Below are 27149 nucleotides of genomic sequence, written 5' to 3' on the forward strand. Positions count from 1 at the left end.
GGACTGAGCTCCTCATCCTCGGACCATCCCCCACTGCATGGGACAGCTCCTGGTGGCCTCCTGTGCTCGGAAACCCACCCACACTGACAGACCATGGCGGGAACCTTGGCATCATTCTAGACGCCTCCCTCACCATGACCCGCAAGACCTATGACGTCGCATCCACCTGCTTCAACTGCCTCCGCATCCTCCGCATGACCATCAAGTGTTTCTCCCCCAAATAAGAAAGACCGTCACCCAAACAATCATGACCAGCAGACTGCACTACGGTGATGCTCTCTACGCAGTAATCAACAATACGCTGCTACCCAGGCTCAAAATCATCCAGAACAACGCAGCCAGACTCATCCTAGGAACCCCATGACACGAGCATATGACCCAGCACCTACAAGACCTACACGGGCTCCCCATTGAGAAGAGAGTAACATTCAAGCTACTCACCCACACCTACATATCCCTCAACAACCTCGGACCCAAATACTTCAACAAAGGAAGAGTCTCATTCCACGTACACAAAAGGAAACTCCGCTCCTCCGACCTGGCCCTGGCAGAGACCCCACGCATCTGCAGAACCAGAGCAGGTGGAGGGCCTTCTCCTACCTCACAGCTAAGACCTGGAACGTGCTCACAGTCAACATGAGAGGCTCACCCACAGTGCACACCTTCAGGAATAGCCTCAAGACCTGGCTCTTCCAATGACCCAGAGCTGAACCCACACCCTCCACAACGCATTGAGACCCTCATGGGTGAGTAGCGCACTCTATACACCCCTGGTTGATCGATTAATTGATGGACATTTACAACGTGGCGCAATCCACTCCACTCTCTCAACATCTGTGAATCAGCCAGCAGGAGCCTCAGTGTGCCAACACCATACCGGCAAACCCTACAGATATCCACATATTTAAACTACAACCACCCCTAACAATAGCAGTTACAAGCATGCAGTGCCTCTGAATTCTATTGTTTACGCATTTACAAAATTTCTGGCAGGACAGTGAAAGACACAATTGAGTAAAATTTGCCCAGGATCACACCACCTGGGCAAGTAAAGATTAGAACGCGCAATTTCTGGAGCCACAATAAACAACTTATTTACTCAACTTTCAGCTCTGCAAAATCAATTTACTTTTGCCATAGTGTGACCTACAGCTCAAACAAAGATGTCAGCAGCATAATCATTGACCCATTGGGCTAACCTACCTCTACTGCAGCATGCCAGGCAATTGTGTAACAGATATATTTTTCATGACATATTCTTCCAAATTAAATATATTTTCAATTAAAATCCAACTGGGTTTTTGCTATAGTGTCAAAAGTGTAGTGGGAAATAGGAAGAGATTATGGGGCATTTTAACAAGGCGATATCGACGGGAGTGAAGATGTGACTTTTCTTGCGATAATTGGCCGATCGCAGGTTATCGCCGGCTAATGCAGTATTTAATATCGCCATCGCAATGATTTTATTGTGCGTTTTAACACCCGTTCCCTGTTACTATCGCCATGTAGCGTGGGCTTGATAATACCCCGCTAACATGGCGATAATATTCAGGGTTAGGCGGCATTAACTTTTCTGCCGATGATTGACGTTGGCGATACTTATCGTTCGTCATTGTGAATATTCCCCTGAGTCTCTATGCCTCTAAATTTCAGGATATAAATAGGATGGGGACCAGTTTTATTGTCCGATTCTAATTACTATCGGGTCTGAGACCAGGACGCACCCGGTGCATTTAAAGCCAAGGCGTATCGGGGATTAGGAAGCCTGATGTAATATTCAGCAGGTGCGATACTCGTCATAAACATGACAGATATCCCTTCCGCCGTATTGCAAGTGACATGGGATAGAATGCACTTGTGGTACAGCATACGTGATATCCATCACGTTTGTGACATAGAATCCCATCCACCAAACTCTAAATCAGGACCTAAATTCTTAAGTAAAAAGACGGTCTCATGAACTGTGGGAATTATAGAAGCAGAAAGGCTAAGAGGCATTGATTGATTGGTTATGGAGGGATTAATAACTCCATACCACAAGAGTTTAAATAACATGAGTTCCCTTATGAAACACTAGAGGACAACAAAGTCAAACAAAAGCACAGTCACAGAGAAAAATAAAGGAAACATGAAAGAGATGGGATGAATTTAGATAGATATTCTTATAACTACATAAAGATTCTCAGAGGTGGATTGTCCTGTAAAGAAGCACACACGATAAAATGACAGGTTAGGGGTTGGTGGGCATGGAAAAAACCCATAATATTCATATCTAAATGTATATAATGTCATTTTAATTCCACTGAACTGTCAAAGAGTACACTGCGAAAACACTGTGGGGGGGGATTTACTATGATTTTACGCAGTGTTTGCCTTACATAAGTGACACAAATCGGTGCAAAATATTTTTGCTGATGTACTTTACAGTGCTAAACTTGTTTAGCACTGGAAATAACGTGAAAGTAAAGTAAAGCATTGTATAGCGCTGCTTTGCATTACTTAGCACCAAGGGGGTGTACTATGGGTGAAGCATGAGCGTTCCCATGCAACCACCCAAGGTTTCTGATGCTAAACCCTATTCACTGAATAAAGTACACAGGGTTTAGAATCAGAAAATTGCGCTTTTGAAGAAGGCGCAACAAAAGAGAAATGTTTTTATTTCTCCTTCCTTTTCTAACTTTGTACGTGTGCTGCACTCTACATCACACATACAAAGAGGGAAAGGGGTTAAAGTTAGTCTATACATAGTACTTTGTACTGAAAGAATACACTTCCAGTACAAAACCTATGCTAAACTCATGGAGACACCCTTACACTATGGCGCAAAGGTGTCTACGTGGCGCACAGCAGCTGATTTCAGCACTGGCATTAGGGAAAGGGGAGGAGAATGCCTCACTTCTGTAAATGTGGCGCTCTCCCACTCACTCCTTTTCACAGAGCGCAGCACAACATATGTGACGAACTTAGCACGAGTAATTAAAACCTTTGGAATGGGCCTCACGTCTTATGCCGACGACACGCAACTGGTGCTAGCGGTGCATAAAGATGGAGAGGCAGTGGCGGCTAGCTTCCATGAGGCATTTTGGCCATTAGCTCACGGATGGTAAACAACTGCCTCAAAATTAAATTCAGATAAGACCGAGGTAATGGTCTTCGGTAACCTTGCCCCTGGATGGTCTCCGACCTGGTGGCCAGCTGAACTGGGATCACTCCCCACCCCTGTCAAGAAGGCCAGAAACTTAGGCATTATATTTGATGAGAGCCTTTCCTTCAAACAGCATGTCAACGCAGTGGCCTCTTCATCCTTTCATGAATTAAGGATGATAAAGAAATTGCTACATTTCCACCCGACTAGCACTGGAAAAACACTCATCAGTGCCCTAGTTATGTCAAAAGTCGATTATTGCCATGGCCTTTTAATCAATACTCAGGAAAATGTTCTGAACAAGCTGCAACTGATACAGAATGCAGCCGGCAGGATACTGTCAGGTACTCCAAAGTTCAAGTCAATTTCTAATGTGATGCGCCAGCTACACTGGCTGCCCATAAAAAGCAGAACCAAATTTAAAGCGCTATGCGTTGCTTACAAAGTAGTTCACGGTACAGGACCGGAATACTTAAAAAAATCTTTTCAGGCATACACGCCCAACAGAGCCCTGCGCTCGGCAGATGCCAACCTTCTGATCGTTCCCAGAACAAACAAAGTCAACTGGGGCGACAGAAGATTTATAGTGGTCACGGCTAAAGTATGGAATCTTCTCCCCCTACAAATTACGAAAAGCCCCACTCTGCTATCCTTCACAAAACAAGTAAAAACCTGGCTATTTGAGCAATAAGGGGCCCCTCCGCTTTTCCTTTACAGTCCATAGCGCCGAGACACCCACGGGTATTTGTGCGTTCTAGAAATTGTTAACATAACATAACAAAACATGTTTTGGGCGCAATGTAGGAGAAGGCTGGGCCACCTGTTATGCTTTTGCAGACACTGGGAGAGGGGAACGAGAGAGTGTGAAACTGAGCATAGTAGTCTGTGGGTTGGTGGAAGTAAAGGCGACAGTTAAGGTAAGCTGTTTCTATGTTGTGCTGTGCCTTGTATGTATGCATGAGGATTTGAATTGGCAGTGTTTGTGTATCTGCAGCAAATTGAGTTTTTTGAGGTGTGGCATTATGTGCATGTGGCGAGGGAGGTTCAGGATGAGTCTAGATGTGGCGTTCTGTATGGTCTGAAGTCAGTGGAGGACTATGTTGGAGATATAGTGCATTGCTTTAGTCTAGTCTGCTAGTGGCTGGGTTGGCGTGATGGTACGCCTAGTACTCTAGGGGATCCATTTGGAACATTATTCTAAGGATGAGTAGTATGTCGAAGAAGAAGGAACTGACTGCGTTCACCTGTGAGGCCACGTTGAGTTTGTCGTCTAAGATGATTCCGAGGTTTCTTGTGTGGTTAGAGGGTATTGGTGTTGGACCAAGCTCTGATGGCCTCCAGTTGGAGCCCCAGGGGGAGTACTTGCTCCTGAAGATCAGCACTTCTGTCTTGTCCAAGATGAGTTTTAGGCACTTGTTTTTCATCCATTCTGCTATGCAGATCATGCATTTGGTGAAGCTGTATCTAGTCATGGGGGACTTGTCAGACATTAAGAGGATGAGCTGGGTGTCATCTGTGTAGGAAACGATGGAGATGCCATGAGATCTGATGATGTCAGTGAGTGCTGTCTTGTAAATGTTGAACAGGGAAGAGCTGAGATATGATCCTTGAAGGGCTCTGCAGATAAAGTCTTTGGACTCTGATGTGTAGGGAGGGAGTCTGACTCTCTGTGTTCTCTCTCGGGGGAAGGACCATATCAATTTGAGGGCTGGATCTTGGATGCCTTTTGAGTGTAGTCTTTTGATGAGGCTGGAGTGTGACATGGTGTCGAACGCAGCAGAGCAGTTCAGCAGTATGATGGTGGCTGTTTCTCCTCGGGCCAGTAAGGTGCATATCTCATCTAGGGCATCGATGAGTGCTGTCTCATACCAGGGTTGCTTCAAAAGCCAGATTGGGTGTGTTTGAGAAGACTGTGGAGTTCCAGGTAGTGGGGGTGGGACTCAGCGGGGTGGGAGAGAAATAATAATAAGGTAAAATACTAACTTACATGTCTGCTGCAGCCACCTGCCATCGCCGCCGCCTCCTCTCGGTCCTCTTCTGCCCACTTCCAGGACAGGAAGCAGGAAACACCCTGCTCCCAGCCTCTCGATAGCCAATCACAACGCTGCAATGCAATGGTGTGATTGATCTAAGCGCCATGGAATCGGTGCTCAGCCAGAGAATGGGAGGCTGGTCATGCTCTCTATGCAGTCTATAATGCAGTCTACATGGAGAACATGTAAAGTGCTCATGACGGTTTGACTGTCCCGAGACGGCTGGTCAAAGCGTCCAGCGCACTTGGTTTGGGTAAACCACTCCTCCCCTGCCATGCTCTGTGAGCAGAGTAGTTCCACCCCTACCCAGCTGAGCAAGGATACCCTTCCAGTACAAAACCTATGCTAAACTTATGGAGACTGTGATGCAAAGGTGTCTTCATGGCGCATGGCAGCTGGTTTCAGCGCTGACACTAGGGAAAGGGGAGGAGTGCCATACTTCGGTAAATATGGCACTCTCCTGCTCTCTCCTTTACACGGAGAGCAGCACAGCATTTGCGACTGCTGCACTGCACTGCGCTGCATGAGTAATTGGTAAATCCGGCCCTGTGGTGTTATGTTATAATATATGGATTTGTACAGCGCAACTTATTGCCTGAAGGGTATCCAGGAGCAGGTGTGTAGGCCGTCTGCTGGGCGTCAGTTGAAGATCCAGGTCTTCAGCCTCTTGCGGAATTCAAGAAGCAAGGAAAAGGACCCTGATATGTGGAGAGATGTTGTTCCATGTTTTGGGTGTGATGTAGGAGTAGGCTGGGCCACCCGTTCTGCTTTTGCAGACACAGGAGGGGGGAGGGTGAGAGAGTGTGAAGCTAAGCGTAGTAGTTTGTGGGTTGGTGGAAGTAAAGGCGGCAGTTAATGTAAGCTGTTCCTATGTTGTGCTGTGCCTTGTATGTATGTGTGAGGATTTATAATTGGCAGTGTTTGTATATCAGCAGCAAGTGGAGTTTTCTGAGGTGTGGCATGTTGTGTGTGTGGCGTGGGAGGTTCAGGATGAGTCTAGATGTGGCGTTCTGGATGGTCTGAAGTCAGTGGAGGATGTGGTTTACGATTCCGGTATATAGTGCATTTCTGTACTCTAGTCTTCTAGTGGCTGGGTTTGAGTGATGGTACACCTAGTACTCTAGGGGATCCATTTGGAACATTTTTCGAGACGATGCGTAGTATGTCGAAGAAGAAGGAACTGACTGCATTCACCTGTGAGGCCACGTTGAGTTTATCGTCTAAGATGATTCCTAGGTTTCTGGCGTGGTTAGTGGGTATTGTTGTGGGACCAAGGTCTGATGGCCACCAGTTGGAGCCCCAGGGGGAGTTCTTGTTACCAAAGATTAGCACTTCCATCTTGTCCAAGATGAGTTTCAGGCACTTGTTTTTCATCCATTCTGCTATGCAGATCATGCATTTGGTGAAGTTTTATCAGGTCATGGGGTCTTGTCAGACATTAGGAGGATGAGCTGGGTGTCATCTGTGTAGGAAATGATGGAGATGCATTGAGGTCTGATGATGTTGGTGAGTGGTGTCTTGTAAATGTTGAACAGTGTAGGGCTGAGATATGATCTTTGAAGGGTTCTACAGATCAAGTCCTTGGACTCTGATATGTAGGGAGGGAGCCTGACTCTCTGTGTTCTCCCTCTGGGAAAGGGCCATATCAATTTGAGGGCTGGACCTTGGATGCCTTTTGAGTGTAGTCTTTTGATGAGGCTGGATTGTGACATGGTGTCGAACGAGCAGAGCGGTCCAGCAGTATGAGGGTGGCTGTTTCTCCTCGGTCCATTAAGGTGCGGATCTCTATTATGGTGGCAATGAATGTTGTCTCATGCTATGGCTGCTTCAAAAGCCAGGTTGGGTGTGGTTGAGAAGACTGTGGAGCTCTAGGTGGTTGGTGAGTTGATGGTTGATTGCCTTCTCTTTCACTTTTGCTAGGTATGGTAGTAGGGAGATGGGGAGGAAGTTGCTCATATCATTGGGTCCTGCCTTAGATTTTTTGATGAGGGCAGTGACTGCAGCATGTTTCCAGTATTCAGGAAAGGTTTCAGAATCAATGGAGGTGTTGATGTGACAGATACATTTGCTGATCAAAGGTCCTCTTAAGTTGAAGATATGATGTGGACTGGTGTCCGTGGGGGCTCTGGAGTGATTCGTTTTCATGAGTGAAGTGGTGTCTTGCCCGGGTGAGTGTTCTCGGTTGGTTAGGTGTGTGTCCGTGTGGGAGGGGGGCAGGTTGCTGATGATCACTTTTGGGCTTGTTTGTTTGTCGAACATATTGTAGATCTTTTCAATGTTGCTGTAGAAGTTGAAGAGGTTGTTGCAGAGTTCATGGGAGGTGTTAATGGAGTTGGCTGAGGTATCTTGGGTAGTGAACTCCTTGATAGTTTGAGCTAGTTTCGATTCGATCTGTGAGGGATCTTCTCATGGTGTCTATCAGGAGGTGGTTGTGCCCGAGTGCGGCCTTGTAAGTTGATCTGGCGTCAGCATCACAGTTGGCTCTCCATTTCCTGTCCAGATGTTTGCAGTATATTTTGAGCCAGAGTTCTTCTGTGTACCAGGAGGCCTGTGTTTTATTTCTTCAGTGTTTATTGAATTGTGAAGGGTACAAGAGTGTCTGCACAGTTAGAGATCCACTGTTTGAAGCTGGTGATGTCTTCGACTAGGTTGTCGGTGGTGCTGGGTTGGTCTGTAAGCCTCCACATGTTTAAAGATGTTATGGGAAAATCAGTAAGAGTGCCTTGTAAACGTCTAGGGTTGACTTTTACTCATTATCTTTTACCTGCCCAAGCCCCACTCTCTTACCAAAGACTACAGGACGAACACCAGTAAACCCAGTTGAGACCTGTGTGGAATAATTATAACAATCATCAATGTCTCAACAGATTACATTTGAAGAGGCAGTTTTAAAAAAAAGGAAAAATTGGAAAAGCAACAAAGAAAGGAGACAAACACGAATGTACTTTGAATATTTGTAAGGGTCTATATTTGTAAATTTCATATACATCAATAGTTATGTCCGTTATGTAGGTGTAACCCAAATAAAGGGATTGCACATACATGCTTATGCAAGAAGTGATCGGTGCTAGTGACACGTGAAGATGGGTGAAGAGACAGCGAAATAAACGGCGTATAAAAATTATTCAATCACAGAAGAAAGATGGTTTCAAAACAATATTTTAACAGGATGCCGAAAAATTAATATAATCTTTTTAAGCAACCATTAAGGCACCAAACAATGTGCTGATCGGTCGACAGCGATTCGACCCTTAATAACTTTAGGTCGTCATCAGGACCAGGTTACAATTTGTTTTGAAGGGTGCTGAGGTGGGCGGAGGTCGTGATCTGGGTTTTCAATAAATGGTGGGTCATAGGTAGGATGTGGTAGTCGCAATAGAGAGGCTAAATGCTCAGTCGTGCTGTTGAAACCTCAGAGGAAAGATCCAGTGTGGATGAGTCTGCATGCATCTGGTGGTCCAAATCAATTGGTAAACTGTGGTGGAAACAGACGGAAGTCTGTTTGACACTGTCGGTCTTGGATGCCGGTGGTAGATTCGTAAATTTTTGTTTTACATAGCCAGCATGAGTCAGGCTTGGGACAGACTGGAGTCCTCCGGTTCCATGCATGGATGAGAATTCTCTTACAAGCCATGCATCACGCTTAATGCCCTATGTATTGCAATTACATCCCACATACCCATTAATGCCAATTCCATTGAAGGGACCAGATACTCAAATGGACCAATAGAGGTGAATTTCCAATAAAACCCTCCTATCTCCCTCATGCATCCACTCTACCCATGATCTATCAATTCAACTATAAGTTTCCTACAGAGCAGGGATCTTGGGCAGGTGCATAGAAAAATGCAAGAGGTCCCTTGGATAATTCAGGAGCGGACTTATGGAGACCCAGAGCATGTGAAAAAGTCCCTTTAGTGAAGGCAGGAGGGGGCTCCCAGACTACAGTATGCAACTTTGCTCTCTTTCCTCAGCTTAGGCTACACCTTCCATGCCACAGTATATCATCTAAAATATTAAAATACTATCTCTCATCCCTAAAATATTTCTATTAACTAAAGGTTGGCATGTTTGACCTTCTCCCTCTTTAATCCTTCTCTCCTACAGTGGGCCCTGCATCCTCCACTTTACCATCAACAGATGCGTTTCAGCATCCTAAGTAAACTGGTTCACATTCATTTCCCCTCAGTGGATCAGCAGCATAGAGTGTCAGCCTGACTAGTTCGTGCAACAGCCGTGGCCATCCCATGCCTCCTTTTCCTCACCACACAATGTTAACTTCATCGCCTCTTTCACTGTTATTGCTTCTTCAACGCCTCTTTCGTATGTGTTTGCTTCTCAGGGTGTGTCCCAACTAACTATTCGGGCATGGAATTTCTCCAAATCCACATCCTTATCGTTAAAATCGAAAGATAAAAAATGACACAAAACTAGAACTTCAGCAATTAGCCACTGTCTATTCCCACCCCTTGACTCAAAACTCCTCCTACACATTATCATGAAACCTCCTGAATCTACATTGCCCCAAAATGTCTGTCTGTCGAAGGCCAGTCCTCAGCTCTTCATTGCTGTCTTATTCCCAGCATGTGAGTGCCACATTTTTCAGGCTAAAGGGCACAATCTTTGAGTCTTGCTCCCATCAATACCAATATCTTCTTGCTTTTTAACACCTTCCCAACTTCATAAATGAAAAATAAATTACACCCTCTGGCCTCCTGAGCCCTCCACATGCATCCGTTGCTTTAACTGGTGCACGTGTGCATGCTCAAGCACAGATGAACACACACACACACTCTCTTTGTATGCATCTAATCATATGTCGAAATTCTAGGGTGCTTATTTACTTTTAACATGGGAAATAGTGACGTACTGGCGACGCAAGGGGCTTGTAAATAAGCCTTCAGATATATAGCATTGGTGGCACAGGCTCTTCTCTATATCAGATAGCACAAAATCCTGTAGAGGAATCCATAGAGTGAGACTTACCACAGGGCATGAGAACTTCTCGCTGTCACATACATACGTCTCACAGTGCAGCCAGACCTTGGAGAGTTTGGGGATGTTCTGGAACCGGAAGGCATTGAACTGGAAAGTTGCCCTACTGTTCTTGCCATTCTCGTGCACAAGAACAGTGTTATCCGTGGCACACCTGAAAAAACACACTGTTCAGATCATACAGCATGAGGGTAAAACACACACAAATAGATACATGGTTATCTATTGCGAAGAAGAATGCTTTAATAACTTCTAAAAAATGTTGAATCAGAAATAACGAATCTAGGATACGACTTTTATAATGGGCCTGTACATAGTAAATGAAAATAAAGAATACATTCATGTCGATCCTAGAATGATAATCTTGCATTATTCATAATAACTTGAAGCCACAAAGTAGTGACCATTTTATGTTTTTTGCCATTCATTTTTATAGTAATGCTACTCTATTTGTTTTTAGGCTATGAGCTTTTTAAGGAGACTTAATTTCGATTCGCTAAGGGTCACATATTGCTTGCTGATTGTTTTTTAATACCCAATATCCGTAACAGTTCATTCCAAAAGTTAGAGAGACATAATGCTTTGTATATAATGAGATACTCAATTTTCAATAAAGACAAAATAATAGAGACAGTCAAGTGGAGAAGTACTCATGGTCTTCATCAGGAAACGTATGCAGCAAGAAAGATTATGGGTCAGATGCACATGTGATTCCCAAATAGAAAATGTTTGTAATTCGCTATTTAGGAATCACAAACACCCATGTACCAGTGGGTTGCAAATAGACCTACCTCATAAATATTAATGAGGTATGTCGCAATTTGCAACCCAGTTGGAATCGCTACACACACAGGAATGGTGGCCTGCTGGGGTCAGCAGACCACTATGTCTTTGATTGCTTTTTAAATACAGTAATTTCTTTTTTTAAATGCAGCCCATTTTCAAAAAGAAAAATGAAAAGTTTTCTTTTCATTCTTTAAGAGTAGGTAGTGGTCCTTGGGACCACTCTAAACAAGCATTGGCATAGCCAATAGGTCTCGCCTTTGGGACCTTATAAATATTTAGCCATGCAACAGTTGCATAACTAAATACTTATAAGGTCCCAAAAGCGAGACCTATTGGCTATACTAAGCGGCCGCGAAAGTGATCGCGATCGCGATCAAACATCAAAGCAGCCGCGGGGCCGCGAAAATCAAAGTAATTGCGGTAAAGCGCGGCACGCGCACCCGCGCACATGCACTGTAGCCTTAGGCTGGCCTGGTAGCACTATTTGGAGCCCTCTCAATAAGTTTCGCCAGACCAGCGCATGCGCTGGGTCAGGCGAGACCTAAAAACTTTTTACAACCATTCACAAAGGAGAAAGGGTCTCTTAGGGTCCCCTTCCCATTTGCAAATGAGTTACAACCTACTTGAAGTAGGCGGTAAAATGCTATTTTTTTCAGTCACAAAACATTCACACATATCACTGCGAGTTGCTATTAGGAAGGGACGTCCTTAACACGCGCCTTCCTAATACCGAATCGCAGCCCATTTTGTGACTGTTATAGGTTACTGAATCTCAAAATAGGGCTTTGTACATTGAAAAATGCTTTTTTTAGGTTGCAAACAGCTCGATTCTCAGAACCGGGCTGTTTGAGATTGGAAAAAAGCATTTTTTAATGTACTAAGCTCTATTTTGCAATATGGTGTAGCCAATTGACTCCAATTTGATAAATACTTGTTAACAGAAGTGATGGCACGCAACCTTCGACCCCAATGAGATTATCCCAGATACAACCCTATCAACACCCTTCTGTATAAGCTGCTGAAGGACTTGGGGAAGCTAAAAAAATTGGGAAATACAGGAAGAAGATAAACATGCTTCAAAGGACCAGATGTATGATGCTCGTTTTAGGTCGCCAACGACCCGATTAGCAGAAGTACCAAACCCTATTTGGCGATTCGGTATTCCATTACCGAATCGCCAAATTTGTTAGCGATCGGTTATTAGAAAGGAGCGTGTGAAGGGCGTCCCTTCCTAATAGCGACTCCCAGTGGTGTGTGTGAAGGTTTTGTGTCCGAAATGCGGTCACAAAATATTCACATTTTTACCGCCTACTTCAAGTAGGAGGTAAAACATTTGCAAACTGAAAGGGGTACCCAAGGGACCCCTTTCCCCTTTGTGAATGGTTGGAAAAACGTTTTCAAGAGCATGTAATGGTCTCATGCACAACTGCCTACTCTTAAAAATTTTAAAGGAAACTTTTTGAAAAGCATCCAGTTTTCCTTGAAGTAAAGTGAGCTGCATTGCAAACAAAAAAAATAGTTGCTTTATTTAAAATCGATCGTAGACATGGTGGTTGGTGACCCCAGCAGGCCACCATTCCTGTGAATTTAGCGAGTCCCAATGAGTCATAAATTGCGACCTACCTCATGAATAATTAATGAAGTAGGTTCATTTGGACCCAATGGGAATCGCAAAATGTATTAGACACATTAGTACATGGGTGTTTGCTATTCCCAAATGGCGAATCGCAAAATGTCACTATTTGAGAATCACAAAACCAAACCTATGTACATCTGGCCCTTAGAGCCCTGTGTTCCTTCTTTACCTGTTACTGGCTTCTTGAGCTCTGAAATCATGGGTGGCAAGGGCAGGGCAAGAGGTACCAAAGGGCACTCAGGCTCATACTCACTGTGCTCTCCTGCTTCAAAATCCAACTCCGAAGTGCCAATAGAAGGCGCTAGATGCTGTGTAAAACCTAGCAAAAGCTCAATGATCTTAGTAAGACATCGTCACAGGGGATGGCTATGGAGAACCACACCTCCGAGTAGCCACAGGTGACCGCTACCCTGCCCCGCCCCCAGCAATGGTGGTTCGTATCTGGTATCCTGCAGGCTGGTGTTCTCAGTAAACCCTGCCAAGTGACTGCGGTTTTCCTTATCGGGACTCAATAGCAACTCTGGGCTGGTTACGGAGCGATTCTTTATCCGGAGGGGGCTTTTATTCTTCTTGATGCCTCGGCGTTCGTGACGGCAAGGCTCCCCAGGCGGCTGCAGTGGATTACCCGCTACGGGTTCAGACGGCATCCGTGTAGGTGAGGTGAAGGAGGTTGGCTGGAGCAGCGGCAGCTGCTTTGATCCACGAGTGCTGAGTGCTGGGTGCATGTAGCAAGCTGTGAGTCTCCTGCTGGTGGCGAAAAATCCCCTAAGGCTGCAAAGAGATCAGGGGAGGGAAATAAAATCGACCTGTACAGACCGTTTCTTCTGGAGAGCAGGATAGACTACTCTTTTTTCCCTTCCTCTACAAGGAGTCTTCTTGGAATTGGAAATTAGCATTGAGGATTATTGCTACTTTTAGCCCCTCTCATCATATTTACGCCGAGTTTTGGAGAGAAAGACTCTGTTTACTAGACGTTGTCGTTCTGGCTCAAAACGAAGCGATATCAGTATTAGCGGCCTGGAGTTGATGGGGAAAACGGCAGGGAGTTTCAGAAAATACATTAGACTTTTCAAGCCCAGTAGAAGAGATGATCGCGTGGATGGTATAACAAGGGGGTGGGGGAAGAGGAATCTGGAGCTAAGAGCCATTGAAAATAGCGGGAAAAAACTGTTCTTGTCGAATCTGTCCAAGCAGAGGCCAGTAAAGACAAAAAAAGAGAAGAATGGGTAAACCTCTTGAAAATATCAGCGGGATGGCTAAAATCGACAGCGTGGCCCGTCAAAAAAATAAAACTCGTTTGGCTCAGGTAAAGGAAGCAAAACAAGCTGCTCGCCTGGTCCGTAAAGGGGATGATCTTGTGTCCACTCCGGTCTTAGACAGCACCTTTGAGAGCTCTGAAGTGGAGCTGGCCTTGTCAACATCCTTGAAAGCCAAGGAGCCTCATGTGGAAGACGATCCAGGGGTGGCTTCTGAGCCCGATAGAGTGGACACAGTGGACACAGACGGTCCCAACGATAAAATAAACTCTTCTAAACAGTTTCAGTTATTTTTAAAAAAAGCAACTCTACCACCTCCGGATTCTTGCTCTAGCCCCCCTACAAGGATCATAACAGCTAAAGCGGGTAGAGGCCAGGTAATGGGATCACTCGACAGTATGCCCCCAGGACAGGAAACACTTCCTCGGAATCATTCAACTGAAGGGGGCATAAATCCGGAGTTGTCCCAAGTTTAAGGTCAAGATATAAATCAGAATATGAGCAGGGGCCATGAGATATTAAATCCGGTAGCTGTTGAGATACTGGATACAGGTTAATCAATCTCATTAGCCTTACGGTCTCATAATTCTTTAGGATCTGAAAGTCCACCTGAAGTACCAGCACAAGAGGAGATCATAACAGTAGTCACACCTCTCGAGCCCATTGTGTCTCAGCTTAAGTCCATCATAACCTTGGATAAGAGGGAGACAAGCGACGTAAAGCAACTCGACATTTAGGACCTTCTCAATCTCATTTTGGATGAAATTTGTGAGATGAAGAGGGCCCAGAAAATTGAAACTGCTACCTTACATCAACGTTTAGGGAAAATTGAAGAGGTGATGCAGGGTTTCCCTATTAGACTCCAGGAGGCAGAAGCTAGAGTCTTGCTGTTGGAGGACCAGATGTTTATTATGACTAAAGATATGAAAGCAGCCATAATTAAAGAGAAACATCTAGAAAGCAAGATTGAGGATATTGAAAATCATTCCCGGAGACCCAACTTACGGATAGTCGGAGTTCCCGAGGGAATTGAAAAGTCCCAACCACTGCAATGGGTGGACTCCTTTATCAAACAGACTGTTCTTCCTGAGTTCGAACGAGACCTCACAATTACAAGGGCACACCGTGTACCAGCACAACCCTTCCCGAACTCCTCAATTCCACGAACAATATTGGTAAATTTTACGGACTTCCGAATCAAAGAAAGAATAATTTCAAGAGCAATTCAGCAGAGGCAGTTTTCAGTGAATGCAACCACTAAATGTCGAATCTATTCCGACATAAATGCCTCTGCTGCCCGCAAAAGAAAATAATTAGTTAAACTGTTGCAACTCTTTAAAACTTATGGCGCCCAAGCATCTATTGCCCAGCAGTCCAAACTTAAGGTTCTCGTCAAGGGCAAGTTCTTTTTGTTTTCAGACCCGGATGAAGCCCAGGCATTATTAAAGGAAATTTCAAAGGGGGACTAAGTCCAACAGGAGTTTTCATGTAAAAACTTTGGGCTAGTTTAATCCTTAAAAATAATTCACCTTCTGGTTCTTAGTTAAGTCACTTTTGCGGGGGCGGGGCGGGGTTGCGGGTCACGAAGGGTGTAAGGTCAAGACACCCTAGGGTGTTGCAGGGTGGGTAGGAATGTGGTTAGCGTGGCTGGTAAGGGATACTCCACATTCTAGGGAGAGGGTCCACGTTTTGAGGGGTTGGGGGGGCGAGGGTTCACGCATGGTCAAGGGGAGAAAAACAGAGCAAGTGCAAAAGGTTTTTTGAATAAGGTTACTATCAGAATATATATTAAAAGGCAAGGCAAAAAATGGATCACGAATAGATGGATAGATGGATAGGGAATTGAATAGATGCAAGATTCTATCAGCCAATGTAAATGGTATATTGAATAAAAAGAAATATGGAGCTTTAATTAGATGGCTAACTTCGTTAAACCCTCAAATACTTTTCCTCCAAGAAACTCATCTTAAGTCTAACTCCCCCAAGTTATTTATACCCAGAATTTTCTCGAAAGTATTTTTTGCATCATCGGGCTCAACTACGAGGGGTGTTGCAATTTATCTTTCAAATAAGCTTCCTTGGGAGGTTGTAGAAGTTCATAGGGATCTGCAGGGGAGATGGATATGGGTAGCAGTAAAGCTACATGGGAAAAGGCTTAATTTAATTAACTATTATGGTCCGATAATAGATGCCGAGGCTCCGTTAATTCAAATATATACTTTATTATCTGGCGCCTCGGGCAGATGATACTTGGAGGGGATTTTAATCTTATATTGGACCCGAGAAAAGACACGACAAATAAACAGAGGAGACAATTAAAACCGATTACTAAAAAAGCTCTGGAAACTATTATTAAGGGATTCCAATTGGTAGATGGTTGAGGGAAAGGAATGCGGAGAAGGAATTTTTTACTTTTTATTCACATCGCTTTCAAACCGCATCCAGAATCGACTTTTTCCTTAGTTCCAGGTCCCTTCAGATTTTAGAAGTAGGTATCGGATGCAACACCTTTTCAGATCATGCCTATATTAATCTCGTAATTAAAATCAAGGGAGAGAATAAGGAACGGCCTAGGTGGCAGCTAGATCATCTCCCACTGCAAAATGAGGAATGGGTAAAGGATTTTAGGGTCTGGATTGGGGAATACTTCCTTTTCTGTCTGGGGAGGGTTTAAAACAACAGCTCGGGGTTTAATAATAGCTTTTACTACTGCTCAGCATAAGGTTCGAAGGAACAAGATAGCTCAATTACAGATAGAAGTGGAGCAGGAGTATGCCCTCCAACTTCAGTCTCTACCAAATAAATATGATCAGGCAAAAATGGCATTGAAAGATTTTTTTATCGTTGAAGAGGTATGTAACTTTCAATTTTTTCAACAGAGGGTCTACGAGGAGAGTCAATTAATTGGCAAACTCCTGGCAAATTCCACGAGGAAGAAACAGGAATCCGCCTCAATAATAAAAATATCGGATCCCTCTACTGGATTAGAAGTAGTTGATAGCAGCAATATCTCCCAACCCTTTTTGGATCATTATGCCCGGTTATACTCCCCTGAATATGTAATTCAGGAAAACTCGATCAAAGTGTATTTTTCAACTTTGAATCTCCCTCAACTATCTTCGGAGCGGGCCCATAATTTAGAAAGAGAAATTGAGGCAGGGGAAATTCTAGCGGCCATTAAATCAACTGTGGGTGCTAAAGCTTGTGGGCAAGACGGCTTCCCAATCGAGTTTTTTAAAGTCTTTTCAAGGGAATTACTTGTTCCCTTGAGAAATCTGTTTAACTTTATTAGAGAAGGGGGCCAGGTCCCGGGCAATTTTAAAGAGGCGATTATTGTTTCATTCGTTAAAAAAGATAAGAACCCCGTTGATATGAATTCGTATCGGCCCATAAGTCTTTTAAATTCTGATTATAAACTATTAATGAAGGTTTGGGCTGAGCGTTTCTTACCTGTTGCTCAGGAAGTAATTCATAGGGATCAAACGGGTTTTATCGCGAGTAGATCAATGGCAGCCAATACCCAATTTTTAATACAGGCTTTAGATTATATCAATACAAATCGTATCCCTGCAAGCATTGTAATGGTCGATGCAGAAAAAGCATTCGACCTTGTAAATTGGAAAACTTTATTCATTACTTTGGCTCAATTTGGTTTCCCTTTAAAAGTAGTAAGGATGTTAAACAATATTTATCAGGATGCTACAGCCAAGCTCGTAATAAATGCTAGCTGTGCAGGAACAATAAAAATTAGGCGCGGAACGAGACAAGGCTGTCCGCTTTCTCCTTTACTTTTTTACCTTTTTTATTGAACCCTTGGTTTTAAAAATTCGAAATAATGCCGCTATCCATCCCCCAATTTCTGATATGCCTAAACTTAAATTATTTGCCAACGACATTATTTTATACTTGGACCCAAATAGGATTAATTTCGAGGAGGTTTTGGGGGAATTCTCTCAGTTTGAGAGAATAGGCGGTTATAAAATCAACGAAAATAAAAAAGAAGTTCTTGTAATGAACGCTGATATCGATGCATTTCCCTGCTCTTTGAAATCACAAGCATTAAGAACTGACCCTATAAGATACCTTGGGATATATGTTTCCTCGCAGTTTTCTCAACTATTTGAGTTAAATTATTTAAGAATGAAGACTAAAATAAGTAAATTATTGGAGCAATGGTCATTGCTCCCATTATCAATAGTAGGGCGAGTATCATTAATTAAAATGTCTATATTACCCCTATTGATTTTTTTATTTTCCGATGTTCCAATTAAAATTAATCAGGTATTTTTTAGGGAAATGGATACGCTTTTCAGACAATTTATTTGGGAGAAGAAAGCCCCCAGAGTTAAATTGAATACTCTACAATTGCCTATAGATTCGGGGGGGCTTGCGCTCCCACATATAAGATTATACTATGAAGCTGCCCTTCTCGATTTAGTATCCGGGCTGTTAGGATCTAGCTCTTGTAGAGATACTTTTTTTATCGATAGGATACTGCTAGAAATTGGTTCGTCCACTCCAGTGTTTTTAAAAACTGCTAAACGTCCTAAGAAAACTCGATATAAAACTTTAAAAGACTTCCTTTTTAGACTTCAAGCTGTCTCTAAGGAAGTGAATCTGACGGGCTTTCACTATCTGCACATAGGAGAATGTGCCAGCCTCGGTTTTCAGATACAAGTGAGCCATATCAAGTCTGGGAGAATTCTGGGTTAACCAAATTGAGACACTTCATAGTACAGAATAGGCCGATTTCCTGGCAGGAAATATTGGCCAGGATAGGGACCCATCGGAAACCGGCCTTTTTCGAATATCTGCGGTTAGTCTCCTGGTTTAGAAGCACCGGGGGTATAATTGAATCCCCTAATCATTTGGCAGTGGCCCTTTATGGTGCCAAATTACGAGGAATAGGCAACTGGTATAAGTTGCTACATAAAACGAAATATCCTTTGGTGATTCAGAATCATTTGGAAAAAATAAATCGGGAGACTGACTGCAGATTATCCGAAAGGGAGTGGGAGTGGATCAGCCACTTAGGAGGAAGAGCGCTGCGCGCTGCCAATTATAAGAGGATGGCCTTTTTATCAAGGTGGCTGGTTTATTTAACACCTTCTACTCTAAGTAAAAGGTTTCCAGAGGTGGTAGATAAGTGTTTTTGGTGTTCTAAACCTGGGGAAGGTGGCTGTCACCATATTTTTTTTGTATGTCCCGGTCTCAGGTCTCTCTGGGAAGCCGTTTTTTTCAGATATGGAGCGCGCAATCGGAAATAGAATCCCGGTTGAAGCTGAGGCTGTCCTATTCGTCTACTCTAAGGGAGGGATACAACAGTCTACACCAGAAAGAGTTTTTATATTTATTGCAAGTGCGGTTGCAAAATTGGAGATCTACAGAAGCCCCTTCGCATATGAAATGGATTAACAAAATGAAAAGGGTAAAAAAATTTGAGGAGGCCTATGCTAGGAGGGTAGGAGCTGTAAAAAAGTTCGAGCGAAACTGGAAGTTTTTCGAAATGTTGGAGAAGACTCAATAGTAAATGAAATATTGGAAGTGATATACCCAGAAGTCTTCTCCCTACATGGTCTCTGTATGGAAGTGAACCTCTTTTCCGATTGTTTTTTGTCAAGAATGCACTAGCACTTTATAGACATTACATTTTAAATACTGGAAGTGGTGAATCGTTTCGAAGTATGTTTTTTATCGATGTTTGTATGCTAATGAATATCCTTTATTTTAACATTACTGTGATTATTTAAGCATTGCCTTTGCACTTTAGTGGTTTTGAGTACTTGTATTTTACTCGTTTTTTAAAATCTTAAAATATGTGGTCAATGCTGTTTTGCACATGGCACATTGCACTTTTGATTAGTGCTTTTTTTCTTCATATACTATTGCACTTTAATGCCATATTATCTATGATATGATTGTAAAATGTATTCTGTAATGTATTTCCAACCTCTTGCTCTGCTCGATAAAAAAAAAATATTAAAAAAAATAAATAAAACCTAGCAAAAGCTCTGATCTTCGGGTGCTCATGCCAAGTGCTGCTGCCACCTGGCATAAATGGAAACAGAGGGGCATAACATGTACTTATTTGGCCAGATATCGCAAAAACTTCTGATACATTTGGGGAGATGTAATGATGTTCAGCAGACGTGTCAGGCTCGTTCACTCACTCCTGAAAAGAACATATGGGGTCCCTGAGAACCCACCAGATATGGAGCGAGATGGAAAGAATGACCCGTTTCCAGGTTTTTTGACATTTTTCTCTTTGAGGCTCTACAGTTGTGCAAATGACCAAGCTGTGTATGATGCTGACACCGCGCACCTCCTCAAGGGCCTGCAGAAGCGGCCAGCAGCTACAGGCTGCCAGAGTGAGGACGTGGAAATAAATGTTCATTCAGTGTGACCACTGGTTATTCCCCAAGTTTAACAGGTATCATCTGAATACAGGACCAATGACTTCCTGTAACGTTGTACTACTGTATTCGGCACTGACATGTTTACCGAGTGCATGAGAAGAGAAGGCCTCAAGACAACAGGTCCGTGTTTACGTTTCGCAGCTCCTTCTGTGCACTTTCATTCGTAGCCAGGAACAAGGACGGGTCGCTCTGTGCCTCAATGTGACTATTCATCGGTGCCTGGTCACCTGCACCGACGCCGCTGCAGCTTTACCATGACCCCACTGATGCACAGGCACCAACGAGTGCTCATGCTTCAGGGGGGAGGAGACCGGGAAATTCGGGGGCTTTGTGGCAGAAACACGAGTCTAAGGTGCTGTGAACAGAGGCTTGGGATGGACAACCGAACCTTCCAGTACACTTCACGCTTGAGCCCAGCAGAGGCCAACCACTGACATCACTGTGTACATCCTCATTGCTGCATTGCGGCTGCCCTCGGCCCCCGCAGGGGGCCACCTCGGAGGGCGGCCACCCTTAGTTCCATTTGGGCTCCTCCCCCCACCCCCCCGCTTTTCCGGCGGGACTCCAGGAGGAGTCCCCTTGCAGGGCGCGCCTGACACGTCATGTCCGGCGTGCCTGGGGGTTGGGGAGGGGTATTTAGGCCTCTCCCCTCCATTTTGGACCCTCTTTGCTGCCCTCGCACGCCGTTCCCCACCCTACCGCTTACCCGGCATGGGACAGGCAGGGGAAGGGTGCAAGAAGTTGTAATATTTTCTTTGTCATTGTAGGAGGAGCTACAGGGCGATCTGGTTGCAGGCTGGGTACAGAAAATACCTCTGCAAGAGCACAATAGGGGTGCCAGAGCCAAACCCACAGGAGCCTCAAGAGAGGGTCCTGGAACAATGACGTCGGCGCCCCGCTATTCCCTAGGGCGGTTGTGGGCCTGAACAACCGGGGGCTTGCCGTGCTACGCTCCGCCCTGAAAGGGGGCGTCAGTAATAGGGGACCAATGTGTCACGTGATCCAGTAAGGTGATCACCCCGATAAGGGTAGTGCTGGTTAGGGGGTATTCCCACAGTGCTTGGCTCATCAGGCGGGCAGGGCAGCATAGGTTAGTTGGCTGCCTGCCCTTGGATCGCCTGTAAGATAACCCACCGTATGTTGCATACTTTGTATGTAATAAACCTGCAGCAATATCTTTTTCCAAAACAAAAATTATGTGGTGTATTTATTCATGCATGCTTATTCTGCCGTGGTGTGGGTGGGGGTCTGGTGCCCATAATGGAACTATACTTCCATAAGTGTCTTCATCATGGTAGTGCCTGCTGCAGTCACTGTGAGCTCAGAGCCCCCTGGAAACTGTTCACTCCGGCTTCTAGTGTTGCAAGGAGCCCTCAATGACATGCGGAATAAATGGCAGGAGGCGCTACATTGGGGACAAGAGGGCGAGGAAGGGGCGGAGACCGTATAAATACCCCTGTCCCCTCCCCGCCGGAAGTAGCCATCTGCTGGGGTCTCCACTGGCGGACCCAGGGACTAAACCTCTCACCCCTGTGCCTTCCTGTGGCACTAAGGCGGCCGCCCTTTTAGGGGGGGGCTGCTGCGCAACCCCCCCCCCCCCCACCCGGGCAGCCTTACAATTCCACTATACATCCTGAGTGGACGACAGATGTACATACCCTTTGCTGATGAGATGCCACTGGATCTGGAAGGCGTAGTCATTGGAAGGAGTAGCCCAGCAGTAGTTTAGGACCACCTTGAACCTGAAAAGACAAAAGCAGTGATTGGGCGCAGAGCGGACTCAAGGACCCTATCACAGCACCTTTAATAGAAATTATGTACATAGAGATGTGGCAACGCGCTGTGCTGCGAGGACAACACTTTGAAAGCTCATTGAATGATGACATTATTGATGCTGGTCTGCACCCTCATCCACATGCTGCATGCGCGTGCACACACACACACACACACACACACACACACACACTAACACACAACTGGTCAAGTGGTCAGTACACTGCCTACCCATATTCACACAGCATCTACAGGGGGCATCGAGCGGTGTCACTGGCGATAGTACGCCCGCTGTTCGCATCTTATGTCATCGGGAATGCTGTAGGTACTCTATAAAGATTGTGTACTCACACAATGGACATGTGTATTTTTTCTAGATCTGACTTTACCGTAACCTCTACTATACTCGCACTACTATTAAGCAAAACACTCTTTCAAAAGTCTGCAATGTTTGATTGCTGGGTAACACAGCTTGAAAGTTGAATTAGTTATAACCAGAGGGTGAAGTGCATGGGATCTATTGGAAACTACGGGACAGATTTACAAGCCCCTTGCACCACTTTTGAGTCACTGTTAACATGGGAAAAGTGAGGCAAAAGTGGCGCAAGGGGCTTGTAAATATGCCCCTACATTCCCAAGCTTTTTTATTTTTACCAAATTAGATCACATGGGGCTTATTAAAAAGCCCCTTGTGCCACCTGTACATCACTTTTCCCATGTTAAAAATGACGAAAAAGGGGCTCAAGAGGCTTGTAAATAAGCCCCCACATGTTTTGTGAAAAGACAACGGATCTTGAACGGTTAATGGCCACTTGTAGTTGCCTCCGGCTGACCGGGATGAGGTCTCTGAAAGATATTTACATGTATGCAACTAGTTAATTAGCAAATTTGAAGGCTGCTTGGGAGTCAGAATGTGTTTCAAGTGATGGCGTCATTTGAAGCTTAATGTTTCTAGGAGTGATTCTAAATGAGAGGCACTGCAAAGCTGTTACCAGTTCTGGAATGCAACCTTTTCATGGAACCCTATATAAAACAAGAATTGGCAAAGCCAACAGGGCTCTCCTTTTGGACCCGTTGGCTTTGCCAATGCTGTTGGCCAATGCTGTTTATCATTGGGAAAAATAAAAAAATAAAAAAAGGCACGGTGATTAAACCGCATCATTTCGTAGGTTTGCACACGTATGAGGATATATGACGCATGCATGCGTCACCACGCATTCATGCACCTCTGCAATGATGAATGTTCCATATTTCTTCTAATTTACCAATACAACATGGATCCCTAAATAGAAAATAATTACATTTTCCATGCTCGAAAGTGTTTTTTAAGACAGAGACTGGCAGTAATTTACTGCATGGCCCTCCAAAAAATGAAAATATGAAGCAAGAAGGGGCTAAAGGGGAGGGGGGCAACATCTGAAAGAGTGCGGAGAAGCAATAGTTAATGAGTCAAGGAGGGCCAGCCAGCACATGAGGAGGAGAGTAACATGGGGTCAGGGAAGAAGTAAACATGCGAGAGCGCAACACAGAGCGTAGAGGAGTTTGACAAGGAAGAAGCACATGAAAAAGGGCAAGTAGCAAGTAAGGAGAGAGAAACTGGACACACCGGGTGGATAGTTGGCAGCAATGCTTGAAATGGAAAAAATAGAAGTATAGGTACCAGAGTTTTGTTTTGTTTTGTTTCTGAGAAGTGCCAGCACTCTCCAATCAAAAGAATTACATTTTTCATGAAAAGTCCATGTACTCCACCTTTCAATACAAAAAAGTGCCGGTACTCAGTACTGGACAGTACCGGCCCATTTAAAGCAATGGTTGGCAGGGGGGAGAAGCACACAGGACACGAGGGAGAGAGGTGGTAAACACATGCACTCTCATAAAGTGCTTCACCGAAAATAAAAAGTAGCTCCCTATAAGTGAGCAGAGGAACGATACAAGTCACTCAATCAAAATGAATCATGTGAGGGATAAACACAAGAGGAGGCAAGCCATCGAACAAGAAGTGACGAAATGAGAGTGGCAATAAAGTCAACCAATGATAAGCAATAGGCAGGCTATAAGGTCACTGAAGGTTTATGGTAAGCCTACATAACATCTTTTGTAACCAGACTGCTTGCCCTGTTAGTAGGTGAGGCTTAGATAGGTTTACACTAGGCACAGACTGATTGCTATCACTGGAAATATAACTTTTTAAACACTGAATATTTTTGTACATTTTGTTGCAAACTATCGTGGATTGTTTGCAAATCTTTTTAAACTAATGACTTAAAAATTCACAGTGCACTCTGTCACAAAGTGGAATGTCATAGCTCTATGAATACACATGTCTCTGTTCCTCTATGAACTAAGCAAGGTTCAAATCAGAGACCTTCTGCTTAGATACACAGACATCTGAAGTGTCCCCAAAAGCTAGTTTAAGTTTACATTTCTTTTAATTTAAGGCGTGTGCATTATATTTAGATGAAAGTAGGGTGATCAGGCATCCTGAATTTGCTAAAACAGTTGCGATTTTTCACTATTTGTCCTGGCAAATTTCACTAAATTTATCCCAAGTTGTGGATTTTAGAGGGAGCTGACTGAACACAGAGGGAGACAGGTTTTCATGTGCTCCAGTGCAAAATTAATTAGCAGCCCCTAGCAGAAAAGAATGTGTTTAACATAGTTAATACTGTATACAAAAGGTGCTTTGAATTCTCCTAATTACTTTTTTTCCAACCCCTCCCAAGCGTGTGAGTTCACCCCTTCCTTATTGGCCATACCATGCATCATCCCACCCCTTCAAATCATTCAGGGGACACAGGTTACGGTACATAAAGGCCTCAGTTTATTACATATCATGGATCACACATTTCACAACTTACTGGTTGGTCATTCATGACCCATGTTTGTTTGTTACATATTTAACTTCTCACTCTATTTCTGGCTGATGGCACTGACCCTGCACGACGTCCCTTTTGCAGGTGTCTCTGGCTCCAAGGGTTCTAGGCTTACCGTGCTACCGACCTTGTGGGCTGTCGTCAGACCTGGCCTGGGCTGCAAGTGCCGCTCCACCTCCCTGGACCCTTGCTGGCCACTCACCTGCTCCCCCATGTCCCTAGCGTGTGGCATCCCAAGGACAATGGTTGAGCAGCTCATCTATTCCTGCTGTCATTGTGTGCTGTCATCTTCTCCTCCGTGTCCCTGCCATGAGGCGCACTGTTGGAGCAGCTTTTCTACCTAGGTTACTCTTTCTTCTGGGTCTCTTTGTGTGCTGCCTCTGCCTTGTCCCTTTCCACTTTCTCTGCAGCTGTGACAAATGTATTCTTTTTGGTGTGGGTGGGTTTCAACTTGATGAGGTGGTGGTCAGTTGTGGCCAAGAAGGGCCCCCTGACCTCCATTGAACTCCTTGGTCTCCATGCCCTCCTATCTCTATTGGGTGGTTTGCGGATACTAAAGACACGCCCAATCATTAAATGTCTTTTTTTGCGGACTTGCCCGCAGTACGTCCGGTATTCCCGCTGCGGTCGCGGTTGCCTGTGGGCTCCTATCAGGTATGGCTTCGCCTCCCCCAGCCCGCTTCACGTGTTTCTCTTGTTAACGAGTGCTGTCAGTTAAGGCAACTATGGCAACATTGTAGCAGTACTTCATGTTTGCAGAATGTCCCAATTTTTGTTTTTCCAAATTTGGTCAGCCCAGCTGAAAGACCAACAAAATACTAGCAGAATATTTTGTTTCTTGTAGCCACATCTCTGACCGCGCCCCCACGCTTACTGGCCTTGTCCCCACTGTAAGTTTCTCATGCACTTCAGTCGCTGGTTAGAACATAGTATTTTCGCAGACAGTGTGTTAGGCTCCAAATGGTGAATTTCTCTCATCGGCGTCTCCGCAAAGACTATCCTTTTATATTATGTTACTCTAAGCGAAGCACCAGAGTTGTTATTTGCCTCATCATTGTGTACTAACTTCGCAGGAACGTTGGGGCATATATAAAGCAGATTGGAGAAGCGTGGTGTTAAGCAAACATTGCTAATGCTACGCTACACCATTCTGAAAACGCAGGGGTGTGCCATATTTACAAGAATGCGGAGCACCCTTGCGTTTCCCCAAGCGCTGGCACTGAGTTCAGCTGCCTAGTGGCAAGGCAGGCACCCTTGCACCATAGTGCAAGGGTGTCTAAGTTGGGGATAAGAGTGTTTATGTGCAGAAAGGCCCCCCTTCCTGCACATAAACAATCTTTAAATGCTGTGTTGTAACTTCTATATGTGCTACTTAATGCAGCACACATAGAAGTTGCAAAACAGTATGTTTTTTTAAATGATTGTTTATGTGCAGGAAGGGGGACCTTACTGCACATAAACAATCATAGGCAATTTGCTGTTTCTATGTGTGCTGCACAAGGCAGCATACATGGAAACAGCAAAAATGAGGAAAAATAAAGCATTTCTCCTCTTTGCGCCTGTTTAAGACCAGGTTTTTACTGGTCTTAATTTTGGCGCTGCCTCCTATTTACGCTGCCCTTGTAAGTAGGGGGCAACGTCAAAATCAGTGGGTGTTGTGGTGGAGCACCCACAGCAACACCCATTGCCCTCCCCTTTCACGCTAAACACAGCGTGAAAGGGTGTCATCTTTACAAGGCAGCATTAAGCCACATTAAGTGGCTTAACGCTGTCTTGTAAATAAGGCGAGGCCCCTATCGCCATCACAACGTCACTGAAAAGTGATGTTGTGGTGGCGATAGGGGCTTGTAAATATGCCCCATAGCCTCTAAATATTTGATTTGTAGGAATTACTGTTGAGTCTAAATATCTTTCGGGGGTAGAGAAAAAGAAACGTTTGCTACTTTCTGTCACTCAAATAGTGCATTGTTTAAACGCCACCTTTTAATAGCTTTACGCCAATCATCATGTCTGTCAATGTTGACGCTGACGTGTACTCCCAAGCGCGCAGCACTGTACCTGCTGCTTATCCCTTTGGCCTCCACTCCAGCGAAGATGTCGGAACCGATGTCTGATGTTTCCACCACAAAGGGAGCTTCTTTCTGGTTGGCAAACTTAGCATTCTTAGGAGGAAGATGCACAGAATTAATAAATATGCTGTTGAATGTTAAAAAGAAGTGGTAACATAGAGTTCTAC

General features: G+C 44.5%; 1 protein-coding gene across 1 annotated transcript in view; it reads right to left on the bottom strand.

The window, feature by feature from the left end:
• TECTB (tectorin beta) overlaps nt 1-27149 on the bottom strand; it is a 148102-nt gene that overhangs the window by 33618 nt on the left and 87335 nt on the right. Inside the window, exons 6-8 of the mRNA XM_085614753.1 lie at nt 26972-27075; nt 21926-22009; nt 10165-10327 (exon numbers count right to left, since the gene is read on the bottom strand). Coding sequence (XP_085470879.1) covers nt 10165-10327; nt 21926-22009; nt 26972-27075 — 351 coding nt within the window. The remainder of the gene's footprint in view (nt 1-10164; nt 10328-21925; nt 22010-26971; nt 27076-27149) is intronic.

This window comes from Triturus cristatus, chromosome 1_2 (assembly GCF_964204655.1).
Source record: "Triturus cristatus chromosome 1_2, aTriCri1.1, whole genome shotgun sequence".
NCBI lineage: Eukaryota > Metazoa > Chordata > Amphibia > Caudata > Salamandridae > Triturus > Triturus cristatus.